Source organism: Polyodon spathula, chromosome 12, assembly GCF_017654505.1.
Source record: "Polyodon spathula isolate WHYD16114869_AA chromosome 12, ASM1765450v1, whole genome shotgun sequence".
In the NCBI taxonomy this organism is placed as follows: domain Eukaryota; kingdom Metazoa; phylum Chordata; class Actinopteri; order Acipenseriformes; family Polyodontidae; genus Polyodon; species Polyodon spathula.
In genome coordinates this window covers 2,190,168-2,217,979 of record NC_054545.1, presented here as the reverse complement: position 1 = coordinate 2,217,979, position 27,812 = coordinate 2,190,168, and the positions used below count along the sequence as shown (strand labels likewise).

The following is a 27,812-nucleotide window of genomic DNA, read 5'->3' as shown; positions in this document are numbered from 1 at the left end:
GATCTACATGTTAACTGTGTAATAACTCATAATCCAAAACTACCTAGCTGTATTTCATATGATGTATGCCATCATTATTTTTGGTTTGTTTTGCAGACTGCAGACAAAGTGTGAGCAGGTGCAGATGCTGGAGCGCACTGCAGAGGAGAGAGGCAGAGAGGCTGCAGAGAGAGAGCAGCAGCTGCAGGTAGGCACCCTGTTCACCGTGATCAATGTGTATGTTTACATCCATCTATACCTACATACATATGACTTCTCTTCTCCCGCTCTCCTTTGCCGTGTTGCTCAGGTGCTGAGGGAGGAAAGCTCATCGCTCCGGGTGCAGCTGCTGGAGGAACAGCAGAGGGTGCAGGAGCAGCAGGTATGTTTTTGTTGCTTTGTTTTTTTGACACGGGTAACCCCTGTTCTGTGTTTTTTTTGTTTTTTTATATATAACAGTAGGGTTGTCTGTTAAACGATTCAGTAGATGACTGTTTCTTCTGCTTGGATGCAGCTCGCCTTGTTACCTTTCCGGCTGGTTTCACAGACTCTGTTTGGCACTAATCTTGGATTACCTTGGCTGAAGAAGAATGAGCCAGTCAAAGATGGGTGCTGATCAATGATCCTGTGAAACCACACGTTAAACTTGTCTACGCTTGTTATGAAAACAGTTTTTAGAAAGAGGGTGGATGAAAGTTTCAGCGTGCTATGCAAAAAGGAGTCTCATTTCTGCCCCAGTTGCTTAAATATTTTCATGAAATCTTTGTCTGGTGCAGCGGTCGTTACCTGCTAGACAGCTGACTGCTGAGGGCACCTGAGAGGTCTGTTATCTACAGGTAATGACCACGGTGGAGCGGATTCAGACTCCCATTGCATAGCAGTTTTATTGTGAGTTTAATTAGGGTTAGTAGTAAAAGCTGGAATGGGTGAAGCTGCTGTGTGATCATTAAGGTTCTATTATAATCTTTGTTTCATTTCTCTGGTAGAATCAGGTCCAGATGGCGGCTCCAAGCCAGGAGCTGTTATCTTCGTGAGTATCGTGTTCTTAGTATCTTGGGCGCTGGGCTGGGCTCGTTAAACAGACTCAAATCAAACTACTGTCATCTGTGTCTTCGTGACATACAGTTCAATGCACCATCAAATGTTTAACATTTCTTAAAGCAAACAAATGTCCTTTTTATAAACATTTTTACTGTTTGCTTTTATTTTTATTTTTCTTGTAATATTTAATAACCGCAGTTCAGCTGCTTCTCCCTGTGTTGCTCTGTAATGAGACTTAAAGAGTTTTTCTTCAACTCCGGGGTTGGTCTTGGTCTGTGTCACCCAGCCTCTGCTGTTGTTTTTAAGTGCCCTTTGTCTCTGTGTTGCTTCTTGCTCCTCCAGGCTGATGGAGAAGGAGAAGCAGGTTGCTGAGCTGCAGAGTGAGCTGGGGGCGCTCAGGGAGGCAGTGGAGCTGCACAGGAAGAAAAACAATGTGAGTGAGCTGGAGAGGGGAAGCGCCAGAGAGCACCGTGCTGCTCACGAGCCATTTAAACACAGGCCAGGAGAACGGGATCCAGGCTACAGCAGGGTGGCAATAAGACTCCCATTGCACAGTGCTTTGATCCACTCCTGGCTTCATAAAACACACCTGTGCTTGTTACACTGGGGCACAAGCTTGTAGTAAAACCTGGTGTGGGTGAAACTCTTCTGCAGTAGGAGTCTTTCCATCCCTGATACAGGGGGCTGTGTTTCCACTTGAGCGGCGATGCTGTGCTCTAACCAGCTCTCGCCGGATGGTCCACAGTTAAATTGCAACTTGGGTTAAATGTGATCTTCCCAAGAGATTTCATTTTTAAAAGACTTAAAACTGTATTAATATTACACATTTAAATGAAATTACCAAAAGCAGGTTTTTTACATCAACGCGTTAATTTTGAAATTGGAGACGTTGTGCTTTAAGCGTTTGTTACAGCTTGATTTCATTTTGTCAAAGTTCTTCTGGAACGTTTTACAGTTAAGAGGTGTCGTTTGGACGGGTGTGGTGGATTTTATTTATTTATTTTAAGGCTGAAAATATGATGCATCGGCATGTTCTCGTGTACTGCTTTTTGAGAAGATTAAAAGACCGCGTCGGAGTTCGAACGTGGTGGAAGTGCGCAGCGTGCGGATCTGTGGCGTCCTGCTTGTTTCTGAGGTGGCGTGTTCCAGGGCAGGTTTAGTGCTCGCTGGTTTAGAGAGACAGCCTGTCACTTACAATTGTAACTGTAGCAAGCGAGATGCCCTCTTCACATGTGCTTGATATTGGTGGCTGTAAGAGGTAGGCTAACTGCACATTATATACGTTAAGTTTTGTTAGTCATAATTAGAAGTATAATACATAGCATACGGTTTTATGAAAATGCACACACTCTCTTTCCCCAGCTCCACTCCCCTTTCTGGATGTACTGTACTGTCTGTGTGTGTGTGTGTGTGTAATATATATATAGTGTGTATGTGTTAGCCAACTGTCCTAATTCCATGGAACTGCTGTTTTCTCTTGGTACAGTAGGTGTACACATCTCAATATTCAATATAAAAAGTAGTGTGACATTATTAGAGTCCTAGTGCAAGTTTTATTGAAGATTAAAACAAATAGAGTGAAGGCAGCTCTACGCACTCGCACACACTCTCCCACGTGGCTTCCTTGTCTTGTACTTTGTGGAAGTTTGTTCATCCTCAAGCCTGCATGCTGCTTTTTTTCAACATTTCTTTCATTTCTAAAAGTTTACAAGAGGTCATGCTGACACATGTATCGGGACAGACCCGTGTGGGAATGTGGACCCTCTAGAAACTGAGAAGGGACTTTTTTAAAAGTGTGGTTCCTGTTGTCCTGAGAGGGGATCCGGGAGGGAGCGTGTAAGCGCTGCACAAACTGTTATTCTGAGTGAGCTCTCCACAGAAATCAGGTGAGGGGCATTCGTGTTGATTTGAGCTAATTTAACATTCAGCGTGAAATGGAACAAAAGGCTTGTGTGGATCACTGCTCTCCAGAGTCCTTGAAAAGCAGCAATCATCTCGATCCCAAGCAGCTGATTCTTCACCCGTTTCACTTGGAATAATGAATCGACCCGATCCACACCAACAACCCTCACCTGATTGTCAGCACCTGACTTCTGTTGAGAGCTCCGTCACAATCGGTTTGTGCGTCTCTAGAGGGGTTGTGTGTGTGTGTGTGGTGGTTTTTTTTTTTTTCTGGCTGAACTGAATTGATATCTGTCTAAAACTGACTAGGAGCTTCGTGAGAAAAACTGGAGTGCAATGGAAGCTCTTTCAGCCACCGAGTCTGTGCTGCAGGGGAAACTCGACAAGACAGCCAAGGTTCGAACCCCATGTTCAGTCTCTGTTTTACATTAGAATGAAAAAGTAAAAAATGAAAAAAGCACCTCCTACTAAAACCAGTCTCCTCATTTCTGTTGGTATCCTGTAAACGAATACGAGATAAACCCCGAGTGAGGATCTAGTCAGCAGCAGCTCTGCTGATTTTAACCGATGAGCAATCTCGTGTGTTATATAAAACCAGTAGAGTGCACTGTTGCACTTGGACTATAAACACATTCCATACACGTTGCTGTTAGATTTATTTATTTTTTTTTTTGGAAGCAGCAACAGCTGTTTGTTCCTTCAGGTCAACCCATTGCAATCCTCTCTGCATCTCTTAATGTATCCTCTGTGGGGAGGACAAGCGAAAAACATTTTAGTAATTAACTCCCCCACACTCCTGTGATATGAGAAAGTAGCTGGCAAAGTGACCAGAGCAGTGGCACAGCTGTAGTTTTATTACAAATTAGACTCTTCAATTTTAAAAATGATTATTGCTAGCTAATCTGTTTCACAGTTTCATTCCTTCATTCTCAGAGTTTGGGTGGGGCTGCTGTAGCGCTTATTCAGAGTTGCATCAAACATGTAATCTCTTGTAAACTAACGAGAGAGATCCTATGCAGATTGTTTTGTTTTTCTTCTCTTTTTAAAAACGTTTGGGGATGTCAGCCAGAAATGTGTGTGCGGTTGTGACTTGCCGCTGATTTCACTTTAGGTTTCATTAGACTGACATCTAATAAATAAACACATTGACAAACAGTCATCACAAAACAGGATGCAGAAACACATTAGACTGACAGCGCCGTGTAATTCCCCCTCTCACCCCCTCCTGAATCTGCATGCTCCTTTGTGTTTCTGCATCCTGTATTGTGATTGTTTGATTTTGCCTTCCAGTGTGTTTATTTATTTTTTTGTCCTGGATTGCTTTTCTTAAGACTCTGTGGTGATCAGCGAACCTCGGCAGCTGTTTCTCCTGTTTCATTCGGAATGTTAAATCAGCCTGATCGACACTGGTGACCCTCACCTGTGGAGCGATTATCCGAATAATTGTTCTGTGTGTGTGTCTATATTTTATATATATATATAATGTGTGTAATATTCTTCCTCCCAACTGATGGGGGTAATATTTTGGCTTGGAATCCTAATTCAGGAATTGAACTGCAAACTTTACTTTATTAATCCCACTGGATTAAAAGCTACAGCTTTCTAAACTTATCTCCTCCTATTCCTTCACTAAACAATCTAATCCTCTTAGCTTTTTTGTGATTTTTTTTTTTTTTTTGGAAGCTTTCCTGCACCCTTCGGCACTACTTAGTGAGGCATGCAACACAGCCAGTAGAGGAGTGCTGCACATGCGTGTGTGTGTGTGTGTGCGTGGGGTGGGGGGGGTGTTACTGAGCAGAGTGGCTGCCCCTTGCTCCGCCAGTCACTTGATTTGCACAGAAGCTGCAGCGCATGTAAAACTGGTTTATTCAGTAGAGGCTGTTATACCTGTGTAATTTGCGTGTATTACAGGTACCCAAGTTCATCCATAACTTCAGATATAAAAATAAAACATTTTACAGCACTTGGGAATAACCCCAGTTTTCATTAAATGCATCTGTAGTTTTTGGAAGATTACTCCTAGAAATACGCTGTCGATGGAGTCTCCAGTGCTGGGAAATGCTTTAAAATCTCCAGTGCTGACAAATGCTCTAAAATGTCCAGTGTGGATTATCCCATTATTTGCCGTGTGCCTGATGAGAGGCTGTCCTATTTCCACAGGAGGGTCAGAAGGCTCTGGCCTCGGTGGAGATGCAGACCCGAGAGGCACTTCACAGACTGTTCCCGAGCCTGCCTCTGCCACACAAACAGGTGACTGGCACCCCCATTCCCTCTTGCACATAGGTTGCAGTGCCTGTTAGGAGAGCGATATCAAATACAAAATCAGAACCAAACTTGTTCTCAAGCTTGTGAACACCGTGACCACATAGTCCTTCACGCATGATAGCCTCATATGGGGATGGAAACAAACACTCTTCTAGTCTTTAATGGGGACAATGGAAGATGCAAATACATCATAGCCTCTGAGGATGCCATGTTTCCCCATGTCAGACCATGGAAGAACATTGAAAATATATATATATATATATATATATATATATATATATATATATATATATATATATATATATTGATATATAAAATGAGTACCCAGACCACTCTGGTCAAAAAAGTTTTTCAAAAAGGTCTATGACGTACGAAAGGGTTTCCCATTTTTAAATAACCATAAAGCGGTTAATATTATTATTGTTGTTGTTATTATTATTTCTTTCTGCAGAACCATCAGGAGTGGATGCTGGAGTTCGAAACGGCTGCGAAGGAGGCTCTGGCATCGAAACCTGAAGACTCAAAGGTGTGCAGTCCAGCAGTATTCTCATTTTGTCATGGAGCTGGTGCTGGTGCTGGGGGTTGTGTTTTCCAGCAGTATTCTCATTTTGTCATGGAGCTGGTGCTGGTGCTGGGGGTTGTGTTTTCCAGCAGTATTCTCATTTTGTCATGGAGCTGGTGCTGGTGCTGGGGGTTGTGTTTTCCAGCAGTATTCTCATTTTGTCATGGTTCTGGTGCTGGGGGTTGTGTTTTCCAGCAGTATTCTCATTTTGTCATGGTTGGTGCTGGTGCTGGGGGTTGTGTTTTCCAGCAGTATTCTCATTTTGTCGTGGAGCTGGTGCTGGTGCTGGGGGTTGTGTTTTCCAGCAGTATTCTCATTTTGTCGTGGCGCTGGGGGTTGTGTTTTCCAGCAGTATTCTCATTTTGTCATGGTGCTGGTGCTGGGGGTTGTGTTTTCCAGCAGTATTCTCATTTTGTCGTGGTGCTGGTGCTGGTGCTGGGGGTTGTGTTTTCCAGCAGTATTCTCATTTTGTCATGGAGCTGGTGCTGGTGCTGGGGGTTGTGTTTTCCAGCAGTATTCTCATTTTGTCATGGAGCTGGTGCTGGTGCTGGGGGTTGTGTTTTCCAGCAGTATTCTCATTTTGTCATGGAGCTGGTGCTGGTGCTGGGGGTTGTGTTTTCCAGCAGTATTCTCATTTTGTCATGGAGCTGGTGCTGGCGCTGGGGGTTGTGTTTTCCAGCAGTATTCTCATTTTGTCATGGTTGGTGCTGGTGCTGGGGGTTGTGTTTTCCAGCAGTATTCTCATTTTGTCATGGAGCTGGTGCTGGCGCTGGGGGTTGTGTTTTCCAGCAGTATTCTCATTTTGTCGTGGCGCTGGGGGTTGTGTTTTCCAGCAGTATTCTCATTTTGTCATGGAGCTGGTGCTGGTGCTGGGGGTTGTGTTTTCCAGCAGTATTCTCATTTTGTCATGGTTCTGGTGCTGGGGGTTGTGTTTTCCAGCAGTATTCTCATTTTGTCATGGAGCTGGTGCTGGTGCTGGGGGTTGTGTTTTCCAGCAGTATTCTCATTTTGTCATGGTGCTGGTGCTGGTGCTGGGGGTTGTGTTTTCCAGCAGTATTCTCATTTTGTCATGGTTGGTGCTGGTGCTGGGGGTTGTGTTTTCCAGCAGTATTCTCATTTTGTCATGGAGCTGGAGCTGGCGCTAGGGGTTGTGTTTTCCAGCAGCATTCTCATTTTGTCATGGTGCTGGTGCTAGCACTGGAGGTTGTATTTAATGTGTCTTATTAATGATGTTGTTTCCCAGCTGTTGGAGGAGAAGCTGAGGGAATCGGAGGAGCTCCACAGGATTATGCAGAAGGACTGCGAGACGTACAAGAAAGTACTGGCAGAGACGGTAAGGGCAGCGTTTTAAGCATGGATTCAGACAGTACAAACAGCGGTGGGTTTGTTAATGAGCGGGTCCACTAATTAAAGCAGTCTTAAGATCTGCTGCTGTTGAGTTCAGTGGCTCACCTAGTGAAAGTGACCATGGTGTGGAGAGCAGGGTTAGCCGCACCATCGGGAGCTTGCTGATTCGAATCGTGGTTGCACCATGTTGCTCCGCTAGGGGCCACACAGGCAGTGCTTTGTGCTCTCATCCCAAGGGTTGGATTGCGGGGAGAGTTTGCCTCATCGTGCTGCAGAGACTGTCCATTCTGGGCTGGGTCTCAGAGTTCGGATGCCGTTGTATCTTTTGCTGTTCAAGGTCTTGTGGTGCAAAGAGATAACCAGGTGTGTGACTGTGTGCTGCCCCGTGTCCACAGGAGGGGATCCTGCAGAGACTGCAGAGCAGCGTGGAGCAGGAGGAGTCCCGCTGGAGAGTGAAGCTGGAGGTTTCACAGAGCGAGCTGAGACAGGTGAGAGCAGTTCATTAGATGTACTTGCTTTGGATTCTTTTAGTTCTGCCTCCTTGTCAGGACCCCGTTTTACAACGAGATGTGTATCCAGAGTGTGGTTCTGTATCTTGATTAGGGTTCTGTATCCTGGTTAGGGTATTTACATGCGAAACCTGCGCCTCTTGTTTCAGATGCACTTGAAGGTGACCGGGCTGGAGGAGGAGGTGGAGAGGCTGTGTGCAGACAGCAGGGAGCTGAAGAATGTGAGTGGAGCAGACTCCTGGCTGAGGGTTTTATTTTGGGGGGGGGGGGGGGGGGGGGGGGTGTTGTCAGGTCAGGTTCTCGACGGAGAGGGAGCATTAATTGGAACCCGGTTTTTTTTTTTTTTATTTTTGGGGGGGGGGGGGATTTTTTTTCAGCTGAGGCAGGAGAGGCAGCATCTTGAGTTTCAGTTGGAAAAGGCAGAACAAGTGACCGCCACCTATGTTTCGGAGGTCAGAGAGGTGAGTTTCCAAGCTGCTCCAGTCTGTTTGCTAGTAATTGTCCTCACAAACTTTTTTATTTGCTACAAAGACCAAAAGCGTTTCTTTTAAAACTGTGTTTTTTTATTTTTTCAGTTATTCCATTCAAACTATTCTCTTACTGCAACACAGAGGCGGGCGCCTCCCTGTGCTGGCGTCTAAACCCCGGTTTTAAACTTTATTTCAGCTGAAAGATCTGTTGACTGAATTGCAGAGCAAACTTGATGGTTCTTATTCTGAAGCAGTCAGACAGAATGAAGAGTTGAACTTGGTAAGACTGCTGTGCTGTAGACACCCTGGGGACCCAGCGCTAGGTAGAGGAGCCACACTACACTCTCACTAACGCAGCGCACTGAATCACAGCAGGGCTGGCCAGACCGTACCATTTAGGGGAGTTCCAGCCCCGTCTTAAATATTGAGTTTTGGTCTGCATTGCTCTGCCGTGCGCGTTGTGCTCACGTCCAGTCTATAGTATGTTGAGTAGACTGTGTGTAGGTAAAGGAAAGATAATACGGCATATATTGAGGTCCTGATTTTAGCACAATCTTTGGGTACCTGATATGGCCAGCCCTGCAAAGTACTCACGCCAAAACTAACAGCCATGCTGAATTTACTTTACCTTTTTCTTTATTAAGGCTTTCTGCCTGCAAAGTGATACTGATTTCATAGCTCCATCAGCACTGCTTTCCAGTCGCGACACCCACGTTGGAGTCAGTATCTCAATCACTCTTTCTTCCTAACCCCCCAGGTCCACCTCCATTAAAGCTGGCATCCCATACAGAGAAACCTTAGCATTAGACTGTTGTAGCCTAGTGCATTAGCGACTAGGTATATTGGACATTAGATTCATTAGTCACATGGTGTATTTGTAAGACAGCAGGTTTAAATTTTGCACTCTGAGCTGATTCCACCCCCCTGCCCTCAGTAGAGCAGCTGTGCAGCTCGCAGCTCACACTTCCCTGCTCTGTTACTGTAGCTTTGTGTAATGCTGTGTTCTAATTGGTAGTAAACGTTCCCGTCTGCTTACAGGTGCGTACGGCCCTGTCTGCGGGTGCGTACGGCCCTGTCTGCGGGTGCGTACGGCCCTGTCTGCAGGTGTGACCCCTGTAAGGCTGTAGTTAAACACAACACATCTCCAACATGTGAAAACGGCACAGCAGTCAAAGTGATTCGAAACGGTCAGGTTTCAAATTGTTTATTTGAGGTAGCTTGATTTTTTTATTTATTTTTTAAATGAGTCACCAAAAACTCTCAAAGAAATTGCAGCCTTATGTACATGTGTATGTTATTCCTTCTATTGTATACCTCAGCAGAGCCATGCACTATTAATCAAGCCCATGTCTTATTATTATTACTATAGTTGAATCAATCACATGTTGTATTCATAAAATATATTTAAAACAATAGTTAATGCAATAAGAACCACTCTGAGTGATTTGCAAATGCCATAAATAAAAGAAAAAAAAAACTGCAGTGGCATTTGAAGCTGTAATTTGCACTGCATTCCTATCCCTTGCTGTTCAAACTATACAAATCCTACTGCTTTATTGAACTAGCCTCTCTGTGGTCAAGCTGAACACTGTCCCATTCCAAGGGTTTCACAGCCCTTCAGATCCACAGTGATCCTGAAAGAAAAGCCCAGGGTTTGCAGCAGTCGGAAGCTGTTGCACAAACGCTTTTAATTAGAAGAATAAAAAAGGTCACTTGCCTTCCCTTTCAGTCTTCAGTCCTAAATCCGTGTTGAATTGTAATGAAGCCCCAGGCTAAGTTTATCACGTGATTGCCCTCGGGTGGTGCAGAACACCTCCCTGCTGCTCCGTGCTTCATTTACTCCAGCCTTTGAGGATCTTGTGCTGCAGCAGCAGAGGCTGAGTGCAACAGCTGAGGCATGTGCTGCTTCACAGTCCAAACTGGGTGTTAATATGGGGACGCTGGCTTTAATCCCCCAGTTTTTGGTTGTGGGTCTAGTAAAGTATTCTCAGTGATTCCTATTGCATAGCAGGTTGATCCATTCCTGGTTTTACTATGAGACTAACAAGACACAACTGAGCTTGTTACCTGTACACTGGCGAGTAAAGCTGCTAGTAAAATCTGGAAGGGGTGTAAATGCTATGCAATAGGAGTCTGGTTTCCATCCCTTCATTCACCCTGGCTACTCACCCGGCTACGCTGTGATCTTCCTGCTCTGTGATTCCTGTGTTTATTCCCTGTGCTCTTTCATGTTCCTCCCAGTGGTTGCTGTATATGTGACCCCTCGCCTGTTCTTGTTTCAGTTGAAAACCCAGCTGAAAGAGACTCTATCCAAGCTGGAAGCAGAGGAGAGGGAGCGGCACAAAGTGGCAGGTGATCTGCACAAGGTGAGCACCTTCACCTTACCCCACCCCTTCAAACGAAAACCTCGCCTGTTCTTTGTTTTTCAGTTTTGAAAACACCTTAGCTGAAAGAAAGCTGCTAATCCAAAGACTGGAAAGGCAGGAGTTGAAGAGGGAGCAATGCCACGAAAATCCCTGGGTTCAGTCTGATTTTCGACCAGAGACGTTGGGCACCTTAATCTTCACAGTTCTGGTGTGCACGGCTTCAAACGGATTCTGGGGGGGACCTACTCCATAGCCCATCTTGGTTTTTTATATATGCCAAAATCCAACTACTGAGCTTTGTTACCTGTACACTCGCGCGTCCATGTAATTCCTGCCTAGCCTAAACCTGGGGGGGACCCTAACGTGGAAATGCCCCTAATCAGGAGTTCCCAGTTACCCATCCCTTTCATTCACCCTGTCGCTAACTCACAACTTGGCTACACTTCCTGCTCATGTGATTCCTGCTGTTTATTCCCTGTTGCTCTTCAAAACACCCCCCAGTGTTCCCCCAAACATCGACCCAGTATGAAAATCCCTAGACCCTGAAAGAGACTCCATCACCCCTTCTGGCGGCAAAAATAGTGGCCGTGGAACCACCTTAACCCCATTTCCACTTCAACACTCCCACTACTACCACAATCCCCTGGGGTTCCCCGTTTCTTTAGACCCCCTACTCTAACACTTCACCCTGACCAGAAACCCCTACCCCGTTCCACAAACAACCCCTGATTCAACCCACTTCAACTCTGGACACTACCTTACCTAATCCCCTAACACTTTAACCCCTAAAACTATACTCCTTAAATATCCTGACCCTAACCCCTGTATACAATCCCCACCAAACCCTACTCCACCCTGGCACAAACCGGGACCGACACCTTCTAACCCCCACCAACCAACCTAATACCCCAACCCCTTCAAAAAAACCGGGAATTCCTCTACCAGATACACCACTAACACCCACCCTAAGTGTTTTGGCATAACCCTAAGGGCCAACAACCCAATTTTACAAATTCAACCTGGGTGGACCCTGTTGGCCCTTACAAACCTAAACCCACACCCCTGTCAAACCGTGACCCTACCCCATACCACCTAACACCTCAACTATTACCTGACACGTCAACACCGGGCAACCTAACCCCTTTGACCCACAACCCCTACCCCACCCCTTCAAATAAATGGTAAAAAGTCCGGACACTGTTTTGTTTTTATTCCCCCAACCAACCACTACTCCACCCCTTCAAAACCTGGAACCTGTACCAAGGGGACCCATCCCTACCAAAACCCCTGGAATCTCTTACCCCATTTCAAACCGGGGCACCCAACCCCACCCCTTCAAAACTTGGGGACTCTACCTCCCACTGTTACTGCTTAGAGTTTTTGGCATAACAGTACATAGTGTACGTGCTACAAGCCAAATATTTTTCTATGGGCATTAAAGTTCATGTTGCATATATGTTAGATTTAAAGGCTCTCCGTAAACAGTTCACTGGCAAAACACCATTTACCTGGACCCGACCCCTACCCCATCCCCACCAACCCCTACTCCACCCCTTCAAACCTGGACCCAACCCCACCCCTTCAAACCTGGACTCTACCCCCACTGTTACTGTTAAGTGTTTGCATAACAGTAAGTGTACGGTGTAAGCCAACTATTTTTCATTCATTGTGTGTCTGTGCCATATATAATTTAAAGGCTGTAAACAGTCACCATAAATAAATTAGTGATGGGGCTTTTTATGATGTAACAAACATTGTTAATGTAAATATCTAAACCTGTGTTAGTTTAAATTGAATTGGAAACTAACACCCCTTGTATAGAATCTGTTACAGGGGTGGAAGTAAGACTCCCGGTAGTTTCATTCATCTCAGGGGTTAATCTACAGTGGGAACAAGCTCAGGAGAGTCTTCTGAAACGCACAGTAAAACCAGGAGGGGATCAAACTTCTATGCAAAGGGAGTCATGTTTGCATCCCTGTGTTAGATCGGGTTCGTATTAATAAATGCGCATACATATGAACACTGGGCTCCCTTCTCACAGGCACAGCAGGGTCTGGACCTGATCCAGGCAGAGATCTTCAAAGAGACGGGCCAGGCAAGCCTGATTGAGAACAGCACCCTCGCCACGGAGAGGGTAAGTGCCCAGCGCACCCCGGCACGCTCTCGCTCACACCACTCTGCTGCTGCAATCCCAGATACAGTGTGTCAGACTGGGGGGTCTGTCCAGCCTCATTCTGAGAGCTACTGCCTTGTGTGTGTGTTGGGAATGATGTCTCAAACATTTATTAAAGATCTGTTTTAAAAACGCATCCTGATGATTAGTATCAATCCCAGACTACCTTACCTAAAGTAAAATGAGGTAGTCCAAGGTTAGTACTAATCTGGGGCTGTGAAACCAGCCGTACGTGGGATTGTATTTTTCTAGAGTGGGCTCTGGGGGGCTGTTGGAGCTCTCTCCAGGGTCAACATGTCGGGGTCTGATGGCTTGAGGATGAGTGATGCTCAGATCTCTCTCTCCTCTCTCTCTCTCTCAGGAGGAGATGGACTGCAAGAACAGGATGGCAGACGGGCTCAACCAGACAGTGAAGGAGCTGCAGCAGCTCCTGCAGAGTGTCAGCCAGCAGCTCAGCAAGGGGCACAAGGGGGTAAGAGATGAAAGGGAGGGAAACAAGGGAGGACAGAAGAGTGGTGAAAGGGGGAAGAGTGGGCTAGTATTCAGTGAACAAGGATGCTCTCCAATCTAGCAGGAAAAAGTGTGTCTTGCAACCAAAACTGCAATCCAGTGTTGGCTCACATGCTCAGCAAGCAAACTGTTAAATGTGTTCTTTTTTTTTTAAACATGAAATTGAGATTTAAACCACCTGCAGGAAAGGGTTTAAGGTGGATGTGTATCTGGGACTGTGGAAAGGAAACGGTGATCGCGTAGACTTGCATCTCACGCTGTCAAGCTCTTTGTAGGTCAGGGCAGCAGTACAGAATGGTCTCTTGCCTTTTTTTGTTTTTTAAAAGCTGATTTTGTGTTTCAATTCTCTTTCAGAACGACGACAAACCCAACAGAGCAGAGATATAAACAGGCACTGACACAACCAGCTGCCGAACTGAGCCTTACTTCACTGTCACCCCCCCCCTCCTCCTCCTCCCTGATTTTAGTCATGAACACTGAACTGATTGTCCTGTCTCCACACCCCTCTCTCCTTCTCTCTGTCTCCAGGGCTCAGCTACTGACACACAAGGTGGCTTCAGAGTTTAGTTTTATAGCAATCAACTGTTTTCTTTTCTTTTTTTAAAACGACCTCTTGGGTTTATACACTATTTTTTGCACCCTTTTCTGAACCTTCAGCTTAGAACAGAATGGGTCTGTGGTTCTGTCAGGTCCCCTGGGTTCTGTTTGCTCGGCTCTGGTGGGAAGGTGTTGGGTTTTCTACAGAGACGGTTTCTGGATTTTTCATGAGCTGGCAGTTTGGTCCCACCTAGACCACGAGCTCTGGTACCGAGGCAGCGGCTGTGGAATCGAGTGCAGTCCAGTGATACAGTCATGAGCTGCCTGAAGGTAGACAGGCAGAGCAGTGTTTGATTATTGGGGTGTGGGGCTGGGGGCGGAGAAAGGTCATTGTCTTTACTCTCCAGTCAACACTCCGTTGTATTGTTGCTAATTTTATTAATACTGATCAATTTTAATAAAAGGGATGCTTGGTTATTTGGTCTTCTAGTGGTTCTGTGTGTGTTTGTTTGTTTTTTTTTTTTTTTTTTTTTGGTTAAATATATTTATTTGACACTGGAACAGGAGCAGAAGAGCAGGGCTGGTCTTTCCTGTGTTTTTGAATGCTGAAGTCCTTCCCAAAGCCACAAGGGGGAGCCTGTGGTCTGTTTTTTTGTAAAAAGAAGGGGGGGGGAAAAACACCAAAAATCAGAATACAAGTGATCTACAGAGATAGAGAGAGAGATGCTGTAATTTCTCTGCAAGAGAGTTAGGGGGTGGGTGGATCAATGGATAAGCGATGGACTTTACCGTTAGTACATTTTGTCCTGGTACGAGGGATTTCGGTCCTCTCTTTACAAGCAATTTCCTCCAAAAAACGAAAAATGTGCCCACGTGGTGCGCACAGGAAACTGTTCTGGTATTGCAAGGAGAGGTTTGAGACAAAGGCCCTCTGGAAAGCAGCTGTGTGTCAGTCTGATTGTGGTTGTAACGATGAAATCCCTGCTGAATTTAAACCATTCAGAGTGTGATTCAGCGCATACAATGCAATAGTTCCTGAGAGACGGACTGTGTTAAATCCCCTTTCACAGTGAAAGCAGTTACTGAACGCACACGGAGCACTGCTCACCAGAGCCGTGTGTGTGTGGAGCCCACTGAGCACTGTACATCAGAGCCGTGTGTGTGTGGAGCCCACTGAGCACTGTACATCAGAGCTGTGTGTGTGTGGAGCCCACTGAGCACTGTACATCAGAGCCGTGTGTGTGTGTGTGGAGCCCACTGAGCACTGTACATCAGAGCCGTGTGTGTGTGGAGCCCACTGAGCACTGTACATCAGAGCCGTGTGTGTGTGTGTGGAGCCCACTGAGCACTGTACATCAGAGCCGTGTGTGTGTGGAGCCCACTGAGCACTGTACATCAGAGCCGTGTGTGTGTGGAGCCCACTGAGCACTGTACATCAGAGACGTGTGTGTGTGGAGCCCACTGAGCACTGTACATCAGAGCTGTGTGTGTGTGGAGCCCACTGAGCACTGTACATCAGAGCCGTGTGTGTGTGTGGACCCCACTGAGCACTGTACATCAGAGCCGTGTGTGTGTGTGTGTGGAGCCCACTGAGCACTGTACATCAGAGACGTGTGTGTGTGTGTGGAGCCCACTGAGCACTGTACATCAGAGCTGTGTGTGTGTGTATAACCAGTCCTGCTACTTTTCTTACTCTGGAGAACAGCAATCCACACAGGCCCAGGCAGCTGTTTCCACACTTGTTTCACTGGAAGGTGGAGCGGATTCTGCAGCTCTAGCACCGCATGAAGGGTCCTTTCTTTTAACGGTATAAAATTCCAGCTGCGGACAGAGCCCACAACAACAGCCCCCGCTGACACTCGCTTACAGAAACGTGCTGCACGACACAGCTTTCTTTTCTTCCAATGATGTTGCGAGATCAGCGGAAACAAGCCCGCCACCAGCTCAGCACATTCCTGCAGCTCACAGGCACGCCGCGCTGGAACCAGCTGACGCGTTGGAGCTGGTCTACTCCGAATCAGGCGTCTCCGGGACACGCAGCCTTCCCTGACCGAAGCATCTGATCGTTTCTTCAAGGATTTCAGACATTTATTGTTTTATTGTTTGTTTATTTGTGTGTTTGTTTAATGCTAATGTCTAAGTTTGGGTTTTGATTGCATATTTCTGTAAACCTCGACACAAAGCCTTTTCGTTCCCACTAATTCTCCCGACAGCAGGCTGATAGTTGATCCGCACGATGTCCGTGTTCGTGTCTGCTGTTGCACGCATTGCTTGTTTGCTGACAATCGATCCTTGTATCACGCGTTTTCTGTTCGAGACAGATTGCAGGTTTATAACTTTTGTTTTAAGAAGTTTGTATTTTATATCTGCCGTATTTCAATAACTTTAATCCTGTATTCAAATACCAATGCCTAGGAATCTGTGTTGTGGTCGATGCACCTTTTATTTTTTAATTTTGGGGGGTTCGATTGAATTTTATTATTGTATTATTTTTTTCTTAGTGAATGATCTGAATCTTGAAAGTACAGTAAAACAACCCTTTCATTAAACCCGTTCATCTCAGAACGATGACGTGGCGCTCTGGTTTCTGTCCATTGCGGTTGGTTAGCATGATTTTTAAAGCACATTTTTGTTTGTCTTTTTTTTTTAGTTGTGTGCACTGTCCTCCACTCCTGTAACTGGAAATGACCTGGAGCTCTCTTCTCCTCTCTACCCTGGAGCTCTCTTCTCACCTCTACCCTGGAGTTCTCTTCTAATCTCCACCCTGGAGTTCTCTTCACACCTCTACCCTGGAGCTCTCTTCTAATCTCCACCCTGGAGTTCTCTTCTCACCTCTACCCTGGAGCTCTCTTCTCATCTCTACCCTGGAGCTCTCTTCACATCTCCACCCTGGAGTTCTCTTCTCACCTCTACCCTGGAGCTCTCTTCTCACCTCTACCCTGGAGTTCTCTTCTCACCTCTACCCTGGAGCTCTCTTCTCACCTCTACCCTGGAGCTCTCTTCTCACCTCTACCCTGGAGCTCTCTTCACACCTCTACTCTGGAGTTCTCTTCTCACCTCTACCCTGGAGCTCTCTTCTCACCTCCACCCTGGAGCTCTCTTCTCCTCTCTACCCTGGAGCTCTTCACATCTCCACCCTGGAGTTCTCTTTTCACCTCTACCCTGGAGCTCTCTTCTAATCTCCACCCTGGAGTTCTCTTTTCACCTCTACCCTGGAGCTCTCTTCTAATCTCCACCCTGGAGCTCTCTTCTAATCTCCACCCTGGAGTTCTCTTTTCACCTCTACCCTGGAGCTCTCTTCTAATCTCCACCCTGGAGCTCTCTTCTAATCTCCACCCTGGAGTTCTCTTCTCACCTCTACCCTGGAGCTCTCTTCTAATCTCCACCCTGGAGCTCTCTTCTAATCTCCACCCTGGAGCTCTCTTCTCACCTCTACCCTGGAGCTCTCTTCTAATCTCTACCCTGGAGTTCTCTTCTAGATCTCGTACCCTGGAGCTCTCTTCACACCTCTACCCTGGAGCTCTCTTATAATCTCCACCCTGGAGCTCTCTTCTAATCTCCACCCTGGAGTTCTCTTCTCACCTCTACCCTGGAGCTCTCTTCTAATCTCCACCCTGGAGCTCTCTTCTCACCTCCACCCTGGAGCTCTCTTCTAATCTCCACCCTGGAGCTCTCTTCTAATCTCCACCCTGGAGTTCTCTTCTCACCTCTACCCTGGAGCTCTCTTCTAATCTCCGCCATGGAGCTTTCTTCTCACCCCCCCCTACCGGAGCTCTTTTCTCCTCTCCACCCTGGAGCTCTCTCTTTGTCTTCTCCCTGGAGCTCACTTCTCAGTTTCTTAACAGATGCAGTTGAAGCGCTGCCATCTCCCACCTGGTGAGCTTGAGGCAGTCCACCAGGGGGCGGTAGACTGTCGACATCCACTGCAGAGCACCTGGGTATAAAAAAATCAGTTGGGTTGGGTGGTATCGGAGGGTGCCCAGAAAGAGAAAGAAAGAAGTAATTTCAGTCTGCTGTCGCAGATCAGGATGGAAGCTACAGTAACTGACAACTCCTCAGTGCATGGCTTCACAACGCACTGCATGCAATCTTGTGTCTCTTTGGGTATATATCTTGCTGGCTTGTCCCAGATCCCGTTCCCATGGCAGCACGTGGAGTCACGTGGCCGGATCACTGGCATCCCTGGGACTGGTTCAATGAGGCCGATTGTTCGGTGCACTCTTTTTAATCTCGGAGCGTGTGACCAGCCGGGGAAGGGAGAGATTAAAATAGGCTCTGCCCAGCAGCACAGTGGGGAATTAAGAATAGGGTTGTGTCATTGTCCTGCAATGTTAAACTGGAAGGTTGCTGTTCTGTCTGTGAACCTGTCTGTTCTGGTATTCATCATGACTGCTCAGGAAATACCACTCCTTCTCAAACTCAAAATAACCCTGAGCAGACCAGGGCAAGCTTATATTAAACTGGAATTAATTTGAAAGAAATCTGTTGGGAAATGAAGGAACTAAGAGGCTGGTTTGCCCACCCTAACTGTAGACCTACCTGGCAAAGAAGGGAGGGGGGACTGCCCTATAGTGCCACACTCCAACCCTCTGTTCATTGGGGTTCAGAGAGCTCAGAGGTGGGTTGCTTTTGAAAGGAAACTACACGAGGATGAGGAGAGCAGTGAAAATGTAAGTGATGCTAACAGAAGGGCAGGAGGTCTGGATTTTTAAAATGTTTGAAAGCACGGAATACTGAGCCAAACCTGGGTAGTGCTTTTACTGGTCTCTCTCTCTCTCTCTGGTACACTACAGGGAGTGACACTGCAGCTGCACTCTCAGGCCTTTCGATTGGAGAAAAATCGTTGCATAAAATAAAAAATGCAATCTGTTTGCATGTCTGGTAGTGCACAGCTCCTGTACCCCTCACGCACACACAGAGCCCCGCAGCGTGCACAGCTCCTGTACCCCTCACGCACACACAGAGCCCCGCAGCATGCACAGCTCCTGTACCCCTGTAACCCTCACGCACACACAGAGCCCCGCAGCGTGCACAGCTCCTGTACCCCTCACGCACACACAGAGCCCCGCAGCGTGCACAGCTCCTGTACCCCTCACGCACACACAGAGCCCTGCAGCGTGCAAAAGTTCTTGTACCCCTGTACCCCTCACGCACACACAGAGCCCTGCAGTGTGCACAGCTCCTGTACCCCTGTACCCCTCACCACACACAGAGGCCTGCAGTGTGCACAGCTCCTGTACTTCTGTACCCCTCACGCTCACACAGAGCCCCGCAGCGTGCACAGCTCCTGTACCCCTCACGCACACACAGAGCCCCGCAGCATGCACAGCTCCTGTACCCCTGTACCCCTCACGCACACACAGAGCCCCGCAGCGTGCACAGCTCCTGTACCCCTCACGCACACACAGAGCCCCGCAGCGTGCACAGCTCCTGTACCCCTGTAACCCTCACGCACACACAGAGCCCCGCAGCATGCACAGCTCCTGTACCCCTGTACCCCTCACGCACACACAGAGCCCCGCAGCGTGCACAGCTCCTGTACCCCTGTACGCCTCACACACAGAGCCCTGCAGCGTGCACAGCTCCTGTACCCCTGTACCCCTCACGCACACACAGAGCCCTGCAGCGTGCAAAAGTTCTTGTACCCCTGTACCCCTCACGCACACACAGAGCCCTGCAGTGTGCACAGCTCCTGTACCCCTGTACCCCTCACCACACACAGAGGCCTGCAGTGTGCACAGCTCCTGTACTTCTGTACCCCTCACGCTCACACAGAGCCCCCCCAGCGTGCACAGCTCCTGTACCCCTCACGCACACACAGAGCCCCGCAGCATGCACAGCTCCTGTACCCCTGTAACCCTCACGCACACACAGAGCCCCGCAGCGTGCACAGCTCCTGTACCCCTCACGCACACACAGAGCCCCGCAGCGTGCACAGCTCCTGTACCCCTCACGCACACACAGTGCCCTGCAGCATGCAAAAGTTCTTGTACCCCTGTACCCCTCACGCACACACAGAGCCCTGCAGTGTGCACAGCTCCTGTACCCCTGTACCTCTCACCACACACAGAGGCCTGCAGTGTGCACAGCTCCTGTACTTCTGTACCCCTCACGCTCACACAGAGCCCTGCAGCGTGCACAGCTCCTGTACCCCTGTACCCCTCATGCACACATAGAGGCCTGCAGTGTGCACAGCTCCTGTACCCCTCACGCACATACAGAGGCGCACAGCTGGAGTGTGTGTCAGTGTGCCAGGCAGCGATGGCTCCACAATGAACAGTTTAGATCAGCAGCAAGAAAACTCTATTGTTCTCATTGAGAGTGCAGCAATACAGACAATCAAAGCCCCCTGTGTGTGTGTGCACAATCTTGTAATTATGTTACTTGCCATCAGCATCTGTCTTGTGTGTGTCTCGCACATAAGAAACAAAACGAGGTGTTGGTTACATGGCTGTAGTTTGGTAGAGCCTCCCTGCTGGCTTTCGTTATTTCAAAGCACTTTCTAAAGCACCCCCCCCCCCCCCCCCTCCCCCCATAGTTCTATAACAGCACAGAGCAGAGGGAGGCTAGTCAGAGAATATAAGAACCTCCCTATCTCTCTATACCAGCACAGAGCAGAGGGAGGCTGTCCAGAGAGTATAAGAGAGATTATTTTGGAGGATTGCCATTCTTTGTATTTCTAATAGAACCCAGTTAATAAAAGGATTATTGCATTGGTATCCCAGTAATATCTGTTGATCTTTTTTTTTTTATAATACAACTCTGAGCTAGTTCTGGAATGATGATACTGTCTCCTTGACAACCGGCTGAATCACCATAGCAACCAGCTGGGTGGATCTCCTGGAATGAGTTTGCGGGCTCTCTCTCTCTTTCACTCTTGATGAGTCGAGAGAGGGAGAGGATCCCCCCCTCTCACCCCCACATCTATCCTGCTAACTTCACAGGCTTGCTGCACCAGCAATTAACTTAGAGAGTGCTTGTCTATACAAACCTAGCGGACTCTCTGACTAACTCATTCATTAATGAACAGTAATTTTAATATGAATGCTGTTGTCAATACTGCTATTCTTACTAATAATACCAGCGTTTGATAATGTGCCAGTGTAGTGTCCTGCAGGCTGGGGCTGTGCTGGGAGCCTCATTGTTGGGGAGGTGGTGAGTGAGCACAGGGAGGGGAGGATGTGTCGTTCTCTTGACTTTTGAACTGCAGCGCTCGCTAATGAAAAGCGACACTGTTCATTACTGTATATTACTGTTCATCATTGTTCATTGTTCTGAACTGTGGCCACAGAGACAATGCAGCTCTGATGGAGAGGGGACAGGCTGTCACACAGAGAGGGGGAAGGGAAGGGAGCACTGGAAAATGTGTGTGGGTGGGGAGGGGGGAGCACAAGAGCACAGGGGACTGTGCACACTGCAGAGCAATCCTGCTCTCTGACCGATTGAGAAATATTGAAATCCTGGGACAGTATTATGCTCCAGGCCACTTCTCACTTATTTGATGGAAACATTGTATCAACCCCAGCACTATAATGCACCCCTTCAGAGTGATCTACACTGTAGACACCAGAGCCCCCCCCCAGTGTCAGAGTGATCTACACTGTACACACCAGAGCCCCCCCAGTGTCAGAGTGATCTACACTGTACACACCAGAGCCCCCCCCAGCGTCAGAGTGATCTACACTGTACACACCAGAGCCCCCCCAGTGTCAGAGTGATCTACACTGTACACACCAGAGCCCCCCCAGTGTCAGAGTGATCTACACTGTACACACCAGAGCTCCCCCAGTGTCAGAGTGATCTACACTGTACACACCAGAGCCCCCTAGTGTCAGAGTGATCTACACTGTACACACCAGAGCCCCCTAGTGTCAGAGTGATCTACACTGTACACACCAGAGCCCCCCCAGTGTCAGAGTGATCTACACTGTACACACCAGAGCCCCCTAGTGTCAGAGTGATCTACACTGTACACACCAGAGCCCCCTAGTGTCAGAGTGATCTACACTGTACACACCAGAGCCCCCCCAGTGTCAGAGTGATCTACACTGTACACACCAGAGCCCCCCCAGTGTCAGAGTGATCTACACTGTATGCACTTAACACTCCCCCACAGCTCCCAGTAGCCTGCCCCCTGTCATTCCCAACGCCTCCAGTTCTGTGTGTTTGTGTCTCCTGCCCGGCTCAGCCTTGTAATTAGCCTAATTTACTGTGCTCTGCAATTCAATTAGACAGCCTCAGTGCTAATTAAATCTGCCAGCTTACTGAGGCTCTGTGCTTCACTCTGAACTTGGAATCTGCGAGTCACACAGAGGAATTCTTGTTTCCAATCACATACACATACACACACACACACACACACACACACACACACACACACACACACAAATGGATACCTGTGGGTATGTCCAAGCGTGCGTGTGTGTGATGTGTGTGCACACACGTACACACACAGATAGATGCAGACTATACACACACCCACACACAGATAGAGAGAGAGAGAGGGGGAAAGAGAGAAGGGACAGGAAGGAACTGCGAGAGTGGGATGGATGAAGGGTGGGACAGGCACTTAAAAAATTAGGAGGTTATGGATACAAGACTGGGTTTGATCCCCTTCCTGTGCTGGGCGTGCATTCAACAGAGGAATCCTTTCAACAGACACAACCAGCACTGGAGGAGAGGCGCGGGTTCAGAGCAGGGTGAGGAGAGAGCAGGCAGGGCAGGGACAGACCTGAGAAAAGAACCATCGTCAAGGCAGAGCAAAGTGTAGCACAGCATAGCAAATGCATGATAACGCATAGCATAGCCTTTTACATATATAAAACATGGCAAACTGTGGTAAATGGGAAAAGCATGGAGAACTGCAAAAACCCAGTGCAGATTTAGTATGGTGAACTTTAATAAGGAGCGTGGCGCTCTGTGTTCATTTGTCAAAAATCTCCACAGAAACCGAATCATGTTCAGGCATCTATCATGACATTTCTTCATTTAATTCATTATTTCTTGGGGGGGGGGGGGGGGGGCTCACAATACAGTTAAGGAATGTTTTCATCCTCACTTTCAAAGCGCTGCTTGATCAAAGAGAATAATTAACACTCTTCAATTGTCTCAAATATCTGGATTCTGTTTAAATTCCATTGCAGCAGCTTCTCCCCCATGGTTAAACAGTGAAATATGAGCACAGTCAACCCTAACCCTCACCCTCCCCCTAACAGCGCCGCAGCTGAACCCCTAACCCTCCCCCTAACAACCCTACAGCTCAACCCCTAACCCTCCACCTAACACTCCCCCTAACAACACCGCAGCTCAAACCCTAACCATCCCCCTAACAACACTGCAGCTCAACCCCTGACCCTAACCCTCCCCCTAACAGCACTGCAGCTGAACCCCTAACCCTCCCCCTAACAACACCGCGGCTCAACCCCTGACCCTAACCCTCCCCCTAACAACACCGCAGCTCAACCCCTAACCCTAACAACACCGCAGCTCAACCTCTAACCCTAACCCTCCCCCTAACAGCACCGCAGCTGAACCCCTAAACCAATCAAGATGGGGAACCTAACCCCATTATCTAGGGTAATAACCCCCCTGTGAGAGCCTCCTCAACCTCCCAGTCCCTCTGCTCTAACCACTAGACCACACTGCCTCCCACCCCCTCCCAGTCACTCAGATCTAATCACTACCTCCTTCATCTCTCTCTCTCTCTCGCTCTTTCTCTCTCTCTCTCCCCATGCCTCTCTCCCACTCCTCTCCCTTCATTTCTTCTCCTCTCTCTTCCCTGGTGGTGTTTGAGTCTGCAGTGTGCTTAGCTGGCATTCCACAAACATGTGTCTGCCCCCTCTCTTGGATTAGTGGTTAATGCGCTCCTGCTTTCATCCTTCCTAACGGTATCAATAATAATGCATCCCACATGAGCCTGAAGCACATGTGTCTCGAGGGGGGGGGGGGGGGATCACATTTCACATTCAACAAGTTGTCAACAGATTAGCAGAGAAGTACAAAGCTGTGTAGTGAGATGCACAAAGCTGTGTAGTGAGATACACAAAGCTATGTGAGTTGTCTTGTGTTTCAGGACTGCTACCTGGATTGTGATTCCAGCATGCAGCACTAATCTATGCACTCATGAAAAGGGAACATGATTTTTCTTTGAGTAATGAAATCCTTTACTCCAGTCTTTAATACACTCATATTTTTAAAGACTCAGTACAGCCCCAGCACTTTGTGTTCTAAACCCCCCCCCCCCCCAAAACCCCCCCCCAGCAGCCCCCCCCCCCCCAGTGTCCCCGCAATACACAACTGACAACAAACAAAAACGGGCGTTTGGGAGCGACAATAGAGACCCTCTCCCGAGGCCCAGGCTCCCCTTTGCTGAATGTTTGGTATTTACAAATGAAATCTCCATGGAAACCAGACAGGCACGCTCCCAGCATCCCAGCTACGGAACTCAACAAACCCCACACAAAAAGAGCAGAGTACTGCAGCCGGCCCCCAGCATGAACCTTCACCCCAACAAACTGAGAGGACAGGGGACACAGAGCAGCTAACAGCTACAGCACTGAAGATAGCTGAGCAGAGTGAGTGTGGTCTAGAGCTCAGAGCCGGGGGACACTGTAGAGTCTGGCTACCTGTCTTGCATTCATTGTGCTGTTCACGAGTTTGTGTTTGCAGAGCTGTGATCTCCCCGCCTCCCCCTCCAGCTGGTTCACACAGTTGCTTTACATGAGACACAGAGGCCCCCGAGGTTTTGTATCACAGTGTTGAGAAGCATTCCACACAGTCTAGAGGAAGCCTGCTCACCTCGTTGTGAAGAGAAGGTGCTAGTGTCAGGGGGTTGGGTGTTTACAGCATTCACTTTCAGCTTGTAACACTAGGGCCATTATCACACAGCATGGTTGCAAGAAATCTGTATTTGTTGTGTTAATCAAGGTACTAATGATAAAAGATGTGAAGATTACATGCTGTTTATTTGACATTATCACCTGAGTGTCCCAAACTGCATGCAGGATCCTGCTTGTAACAGAACAAGTCTGTTTAACCGGGTGGAGGCTGGGTGTGAACTGGCGACCCCACACACTGTGAGCGAGTGTCTTAACCACTGTGCAAGAGCTGGGCTCGTCTGCATCGTGATGTTAGAGCTTTGAACCTCATCTAACATCACTGACAGGGAACAGAATCCGTACTGACAGCGCAGCACACAACAATGCACTACATCTATCTTACCTAAGCTATCGCCAGGGAGTCCAAGGCACAGCTTGGTTTAAACAGGATCTTTATATCAGGGCAATGCAACTGCTGCATTGAGTGCCTCTACAAATCATTGCATTCAGACTCTGTCAGACTGCTTCGGTGAGGTCGGTGCCAGACCTACAGTAGACTTTAACAATGAATATACCCTAGCCCTGATCTAGTTCTCCTTGCCTGTGTCCTTGGGCTTCCTGCTGTGCAGCTTGCTGTCACTGAACACACTGTCCCCTTGAGAGAGGCTGTAATGATCACACTCACACAGGCAGCCAGGGTCCCCGCTCAGGGCATGTCACCCTCGCTGCTTCACAGGCAATCATTGAAATTGATTGTCTGTTAAATTAGCAGCCAGGGGCTTCTCTGGGATGAATGTGAAACCAGGGATGATCGCAGAGTGCATGCATGATAGAGATGAGGGGAGAGAGAAAGAGCTTGTCCGGTTCCTAGTAGCTGAGAGAGAGAGAGAGAGAGAGAACTCATCTCTCTCCCCCCCCATCCTAGAGTTACGGGAGCGTATGTTACCAGAGGTCACAGAGGGGGGGGGGGGGTAGGGATATACCAAGAAAGGTCCCATAGTAATGATGTAAACGGGTGATATTTAAATGCACAGCTGTTTACATCAATTGAATAAACCCTTCTAACTCCAGAATGTATTTATATAAATATAGCTGTATACAGTATAGCAGCTCTGTTTGGGCTCCCTGATTATATATAGCCCTGTCACACATGCCAGCCGCCTCGAGGTTTATTCGGGGGTGTTGTTTGGTGGAAGCAGGGTGATTTTCCTTTCCCCCCTCTTCCTCTTCTACATCGCTCACTCTCGCCTCTCTCTCTTCTCTCTCTCGCTACCTGAGAGAGAGAGAGAGAGAGAGAGAGAGAGAGAGAGAGAGAGAGCGAGAGAGAGAGAGAGAGAGAGAGAGAGAGAGAGAGAGAGAGAGAGAGAGAGAGAGAGATAGAGAGAGATCGAGAGAGATCGAGAGAGATCGAGAGAGAGAGAGAGCGGGGAGAGAGATGAGTCCTCTCTCCTCGCAGAGAGAGAGAGAGACAGAGAGAGAGAGAGAGATAGAGAGAGGAGAGAGCGAGGGAGAGAGAGAGAGCGAGGAGAGAGAGAGAGAGAGAGAGGAGAGAGAGAGAGAGAGAGAGAGAACGGGAGAGTTCTCTCTCGTCTATCTCTCTCAGTAGAGAGAGAGAGCGAGCGAGAGAGAGAAGATAGAGTCTACGCTCTCTCTATCTCTCATCTTCTTCCTAGCTCTCCAATGAGAAGAGACGGAGAGAGAGAGAATCTCCATTTCTAGATCGACTCCCTAGCTCATCTAGGCTGTATATCTCCTCTAGCATCCAATCATCGTATCTCTCTATCTTATATCTCTCTCGCTCCCTATCATCTCTCTTATCTCGCCTCTAACTCTCTCTACTCTCTCATCTGCCTAGATAGCTCTCCCTCTCCTATGTACTATCTCATCTCTATCGCTCGCTCCCTAATAGAAGAGCGAGGGAGAGAGAGAGAGAATCTCTCACTAGATCGCTCTACTCTATAAGAGAAAGAGAGAGAGCGAGGGAGGGAGAGAGAGAGTGAGGGAAGAGAGAGAGTGAGACGAGAAGAGAGTGAGACGGAGAGAGAGAGAGAGAGAGAGAGAGTGAGAGGGAGGGAGAGAGAGAGAGAGCGAGCGAGGGAGAGATGAGAGATCTCCATACTATCCATATCTTTCAGAGCGATTCCAATCTCTATTTCTCTCTACGGAGCAGAGAGAGAGAGCCTGTGGAGAGAGAGAGAGAGAGAGAGATAGCTAGCTAACCTAGCAGATCCAGCGAGAGAAGAGTCTCTATCTTGCTCTTCTTCTATCATCGATCTAGATATAGATCGAGGTTATCTAATAGACAAGATCGTGGCTCATGCGTCTCTATCTCTAGGATCTCGCTTCATCGAGCGAGAAGTGAGAGAGAGAGAGTCTCGATCGCTACATCTCTAGCTATGCTCTGCTCTCTACTCGATAGCATCCTCTATCTCTGCTATATTCTCGATCTCACGCTGCCTCTACAGAGAGATAGAGAGAGAGAAAGAGAGAGAGAGATAGAGGGACTCTCTCTCCTCTGCTCCCGCTCTCTCTCTCTAGCCATATCTATCTGCTCGCTCTATCGTGATAAGCTAGATCACCATCGGCTATCAATAACTCTCTCATCGATGCCAGGTTAGTCTCTCTCTCTATCGAGATCTTCATCTAGTCTCTCTATCCTCTCTCTCGAATATAGCCAAATATGATCTATAGTTCTCTATCTCTATCTCCTTATCTCTAGGCTCACTTCTCACTGGTACGATATGTATCATACTATAGCTAATTATCGTGAGAGAGAGAGCGAGGAGAGAGAGAGATAGAGTCTCTGATATTATATATCTTCTCTAATAATCGATCCGCTAACGCTCTACATCTGATCATATCTATTCGATACCTATCTTTATCTCTCATATAAGTAGCAGTAGATCGACAGTCTATCTCTCGTCTATCTCGATAGGAGAGATCTTCGCTACTCTAAACTCTCTATATTCATATAATAAGAGTCCGCGTCTCTATCTATAGAGTCTAAGCCACGATATCACTCGTGCTATATCTATTATACGATCGGAATAAAAAATAGAGAGAGAGAGAGAGAGAGAGAGAGAGGGGAGAGATAGAGGTTCTCTCTATCTATCGATAGACACATGAGACTTATATATCTCTGAGAGTCCAGCTAGCTCATCTAATATCCTCTATATCTCTTATTCAGACTCGCTCACCTATATATAGAGAGAGAGGATGAGTGAGAGAGAGAGCGAGAGAAGAGAGAGAGAGCGAGACTATCTAGATCGCTCCCTATCTATCTATCGCTCTCTCAGCTCTCCAGATCAGCTATAGAGAGGAGCGAGGGAGAGAT

General features: G+C 47.7%; 1 protein-coding gene across 9 annotated transcripts in view; it reads left to right on the top strand.

Moving 5' to 3' along the window:
- Positions 1-14,138, top strand: part of LOC121324144 (kinectin-like) — a 36,606-nt gene extending 22,468 nt beyond the window's left edge. For 4 of the 9 annotated variants that reach the window (XM_041265667.1, XM_041265666.1, XM_041265664.1 and 1 more), the window contains 16 exons: positions 97-187; positions 290-361; positions 966-1,009; positions 1,363-1,453; positions 3,232-3,318; positions 5,083-5,172; positions 5,639-5,713; positions 6,993-7,082; positions 7,492-7,584; positions 7,755-7,826; positions 7,983-8,066; positions 8,272-8,355; positions 10,358-10,441; positions 12,483-12,575; positions 12,976-13,086; positions 13,479-14,138. In XM_041265667.1, the coding sequence (XP_041121601.1) occupies positions 97-187; positions 290-361; positions 966-1,009; positions 1,363-1,453; positions 3,232-3,318; positions 5,083-5,172; positions 5,639-5,713; positions 6,993-7,082; positions 7,492-7,584; positions 7,755-7,826; positions 7,983-8,066; positions 8,272-8,355; positions 10,358-10,441; positions 12,483-12,575; positions 12,976-13,086; positions 13,479-13,511 (1,294 nt within the window). In that variant the 3' untranslated portion in view covers positions 13,512-14,138. Of the gene's footprint in view, positions 1-96; positions 188-289; positions 362-965; positions 1,010-1,362; positions 1,454-3,231; positions 3,319-5,082; positions 5,173-5,638; positions 5,714-6,992; positions 7,083-7,491; positions 7,585-7,754; positions 7,827-7,982; positions 8,067-8,180; positions 8,399-10,357; positions 10,442-12,482; positions 12,576-12,975; positions 13,087-13,478 lie in introns of those variants that run through there. The other 5 variants (XM_041265668.1, XM_041265669.1, XM_041265671.1 and 2 more) reach the window with 5 other exon arrangements.
- The last annotated feature ends 13,674 nt before the right edge of the window (positions 14,139-27,812 follow it).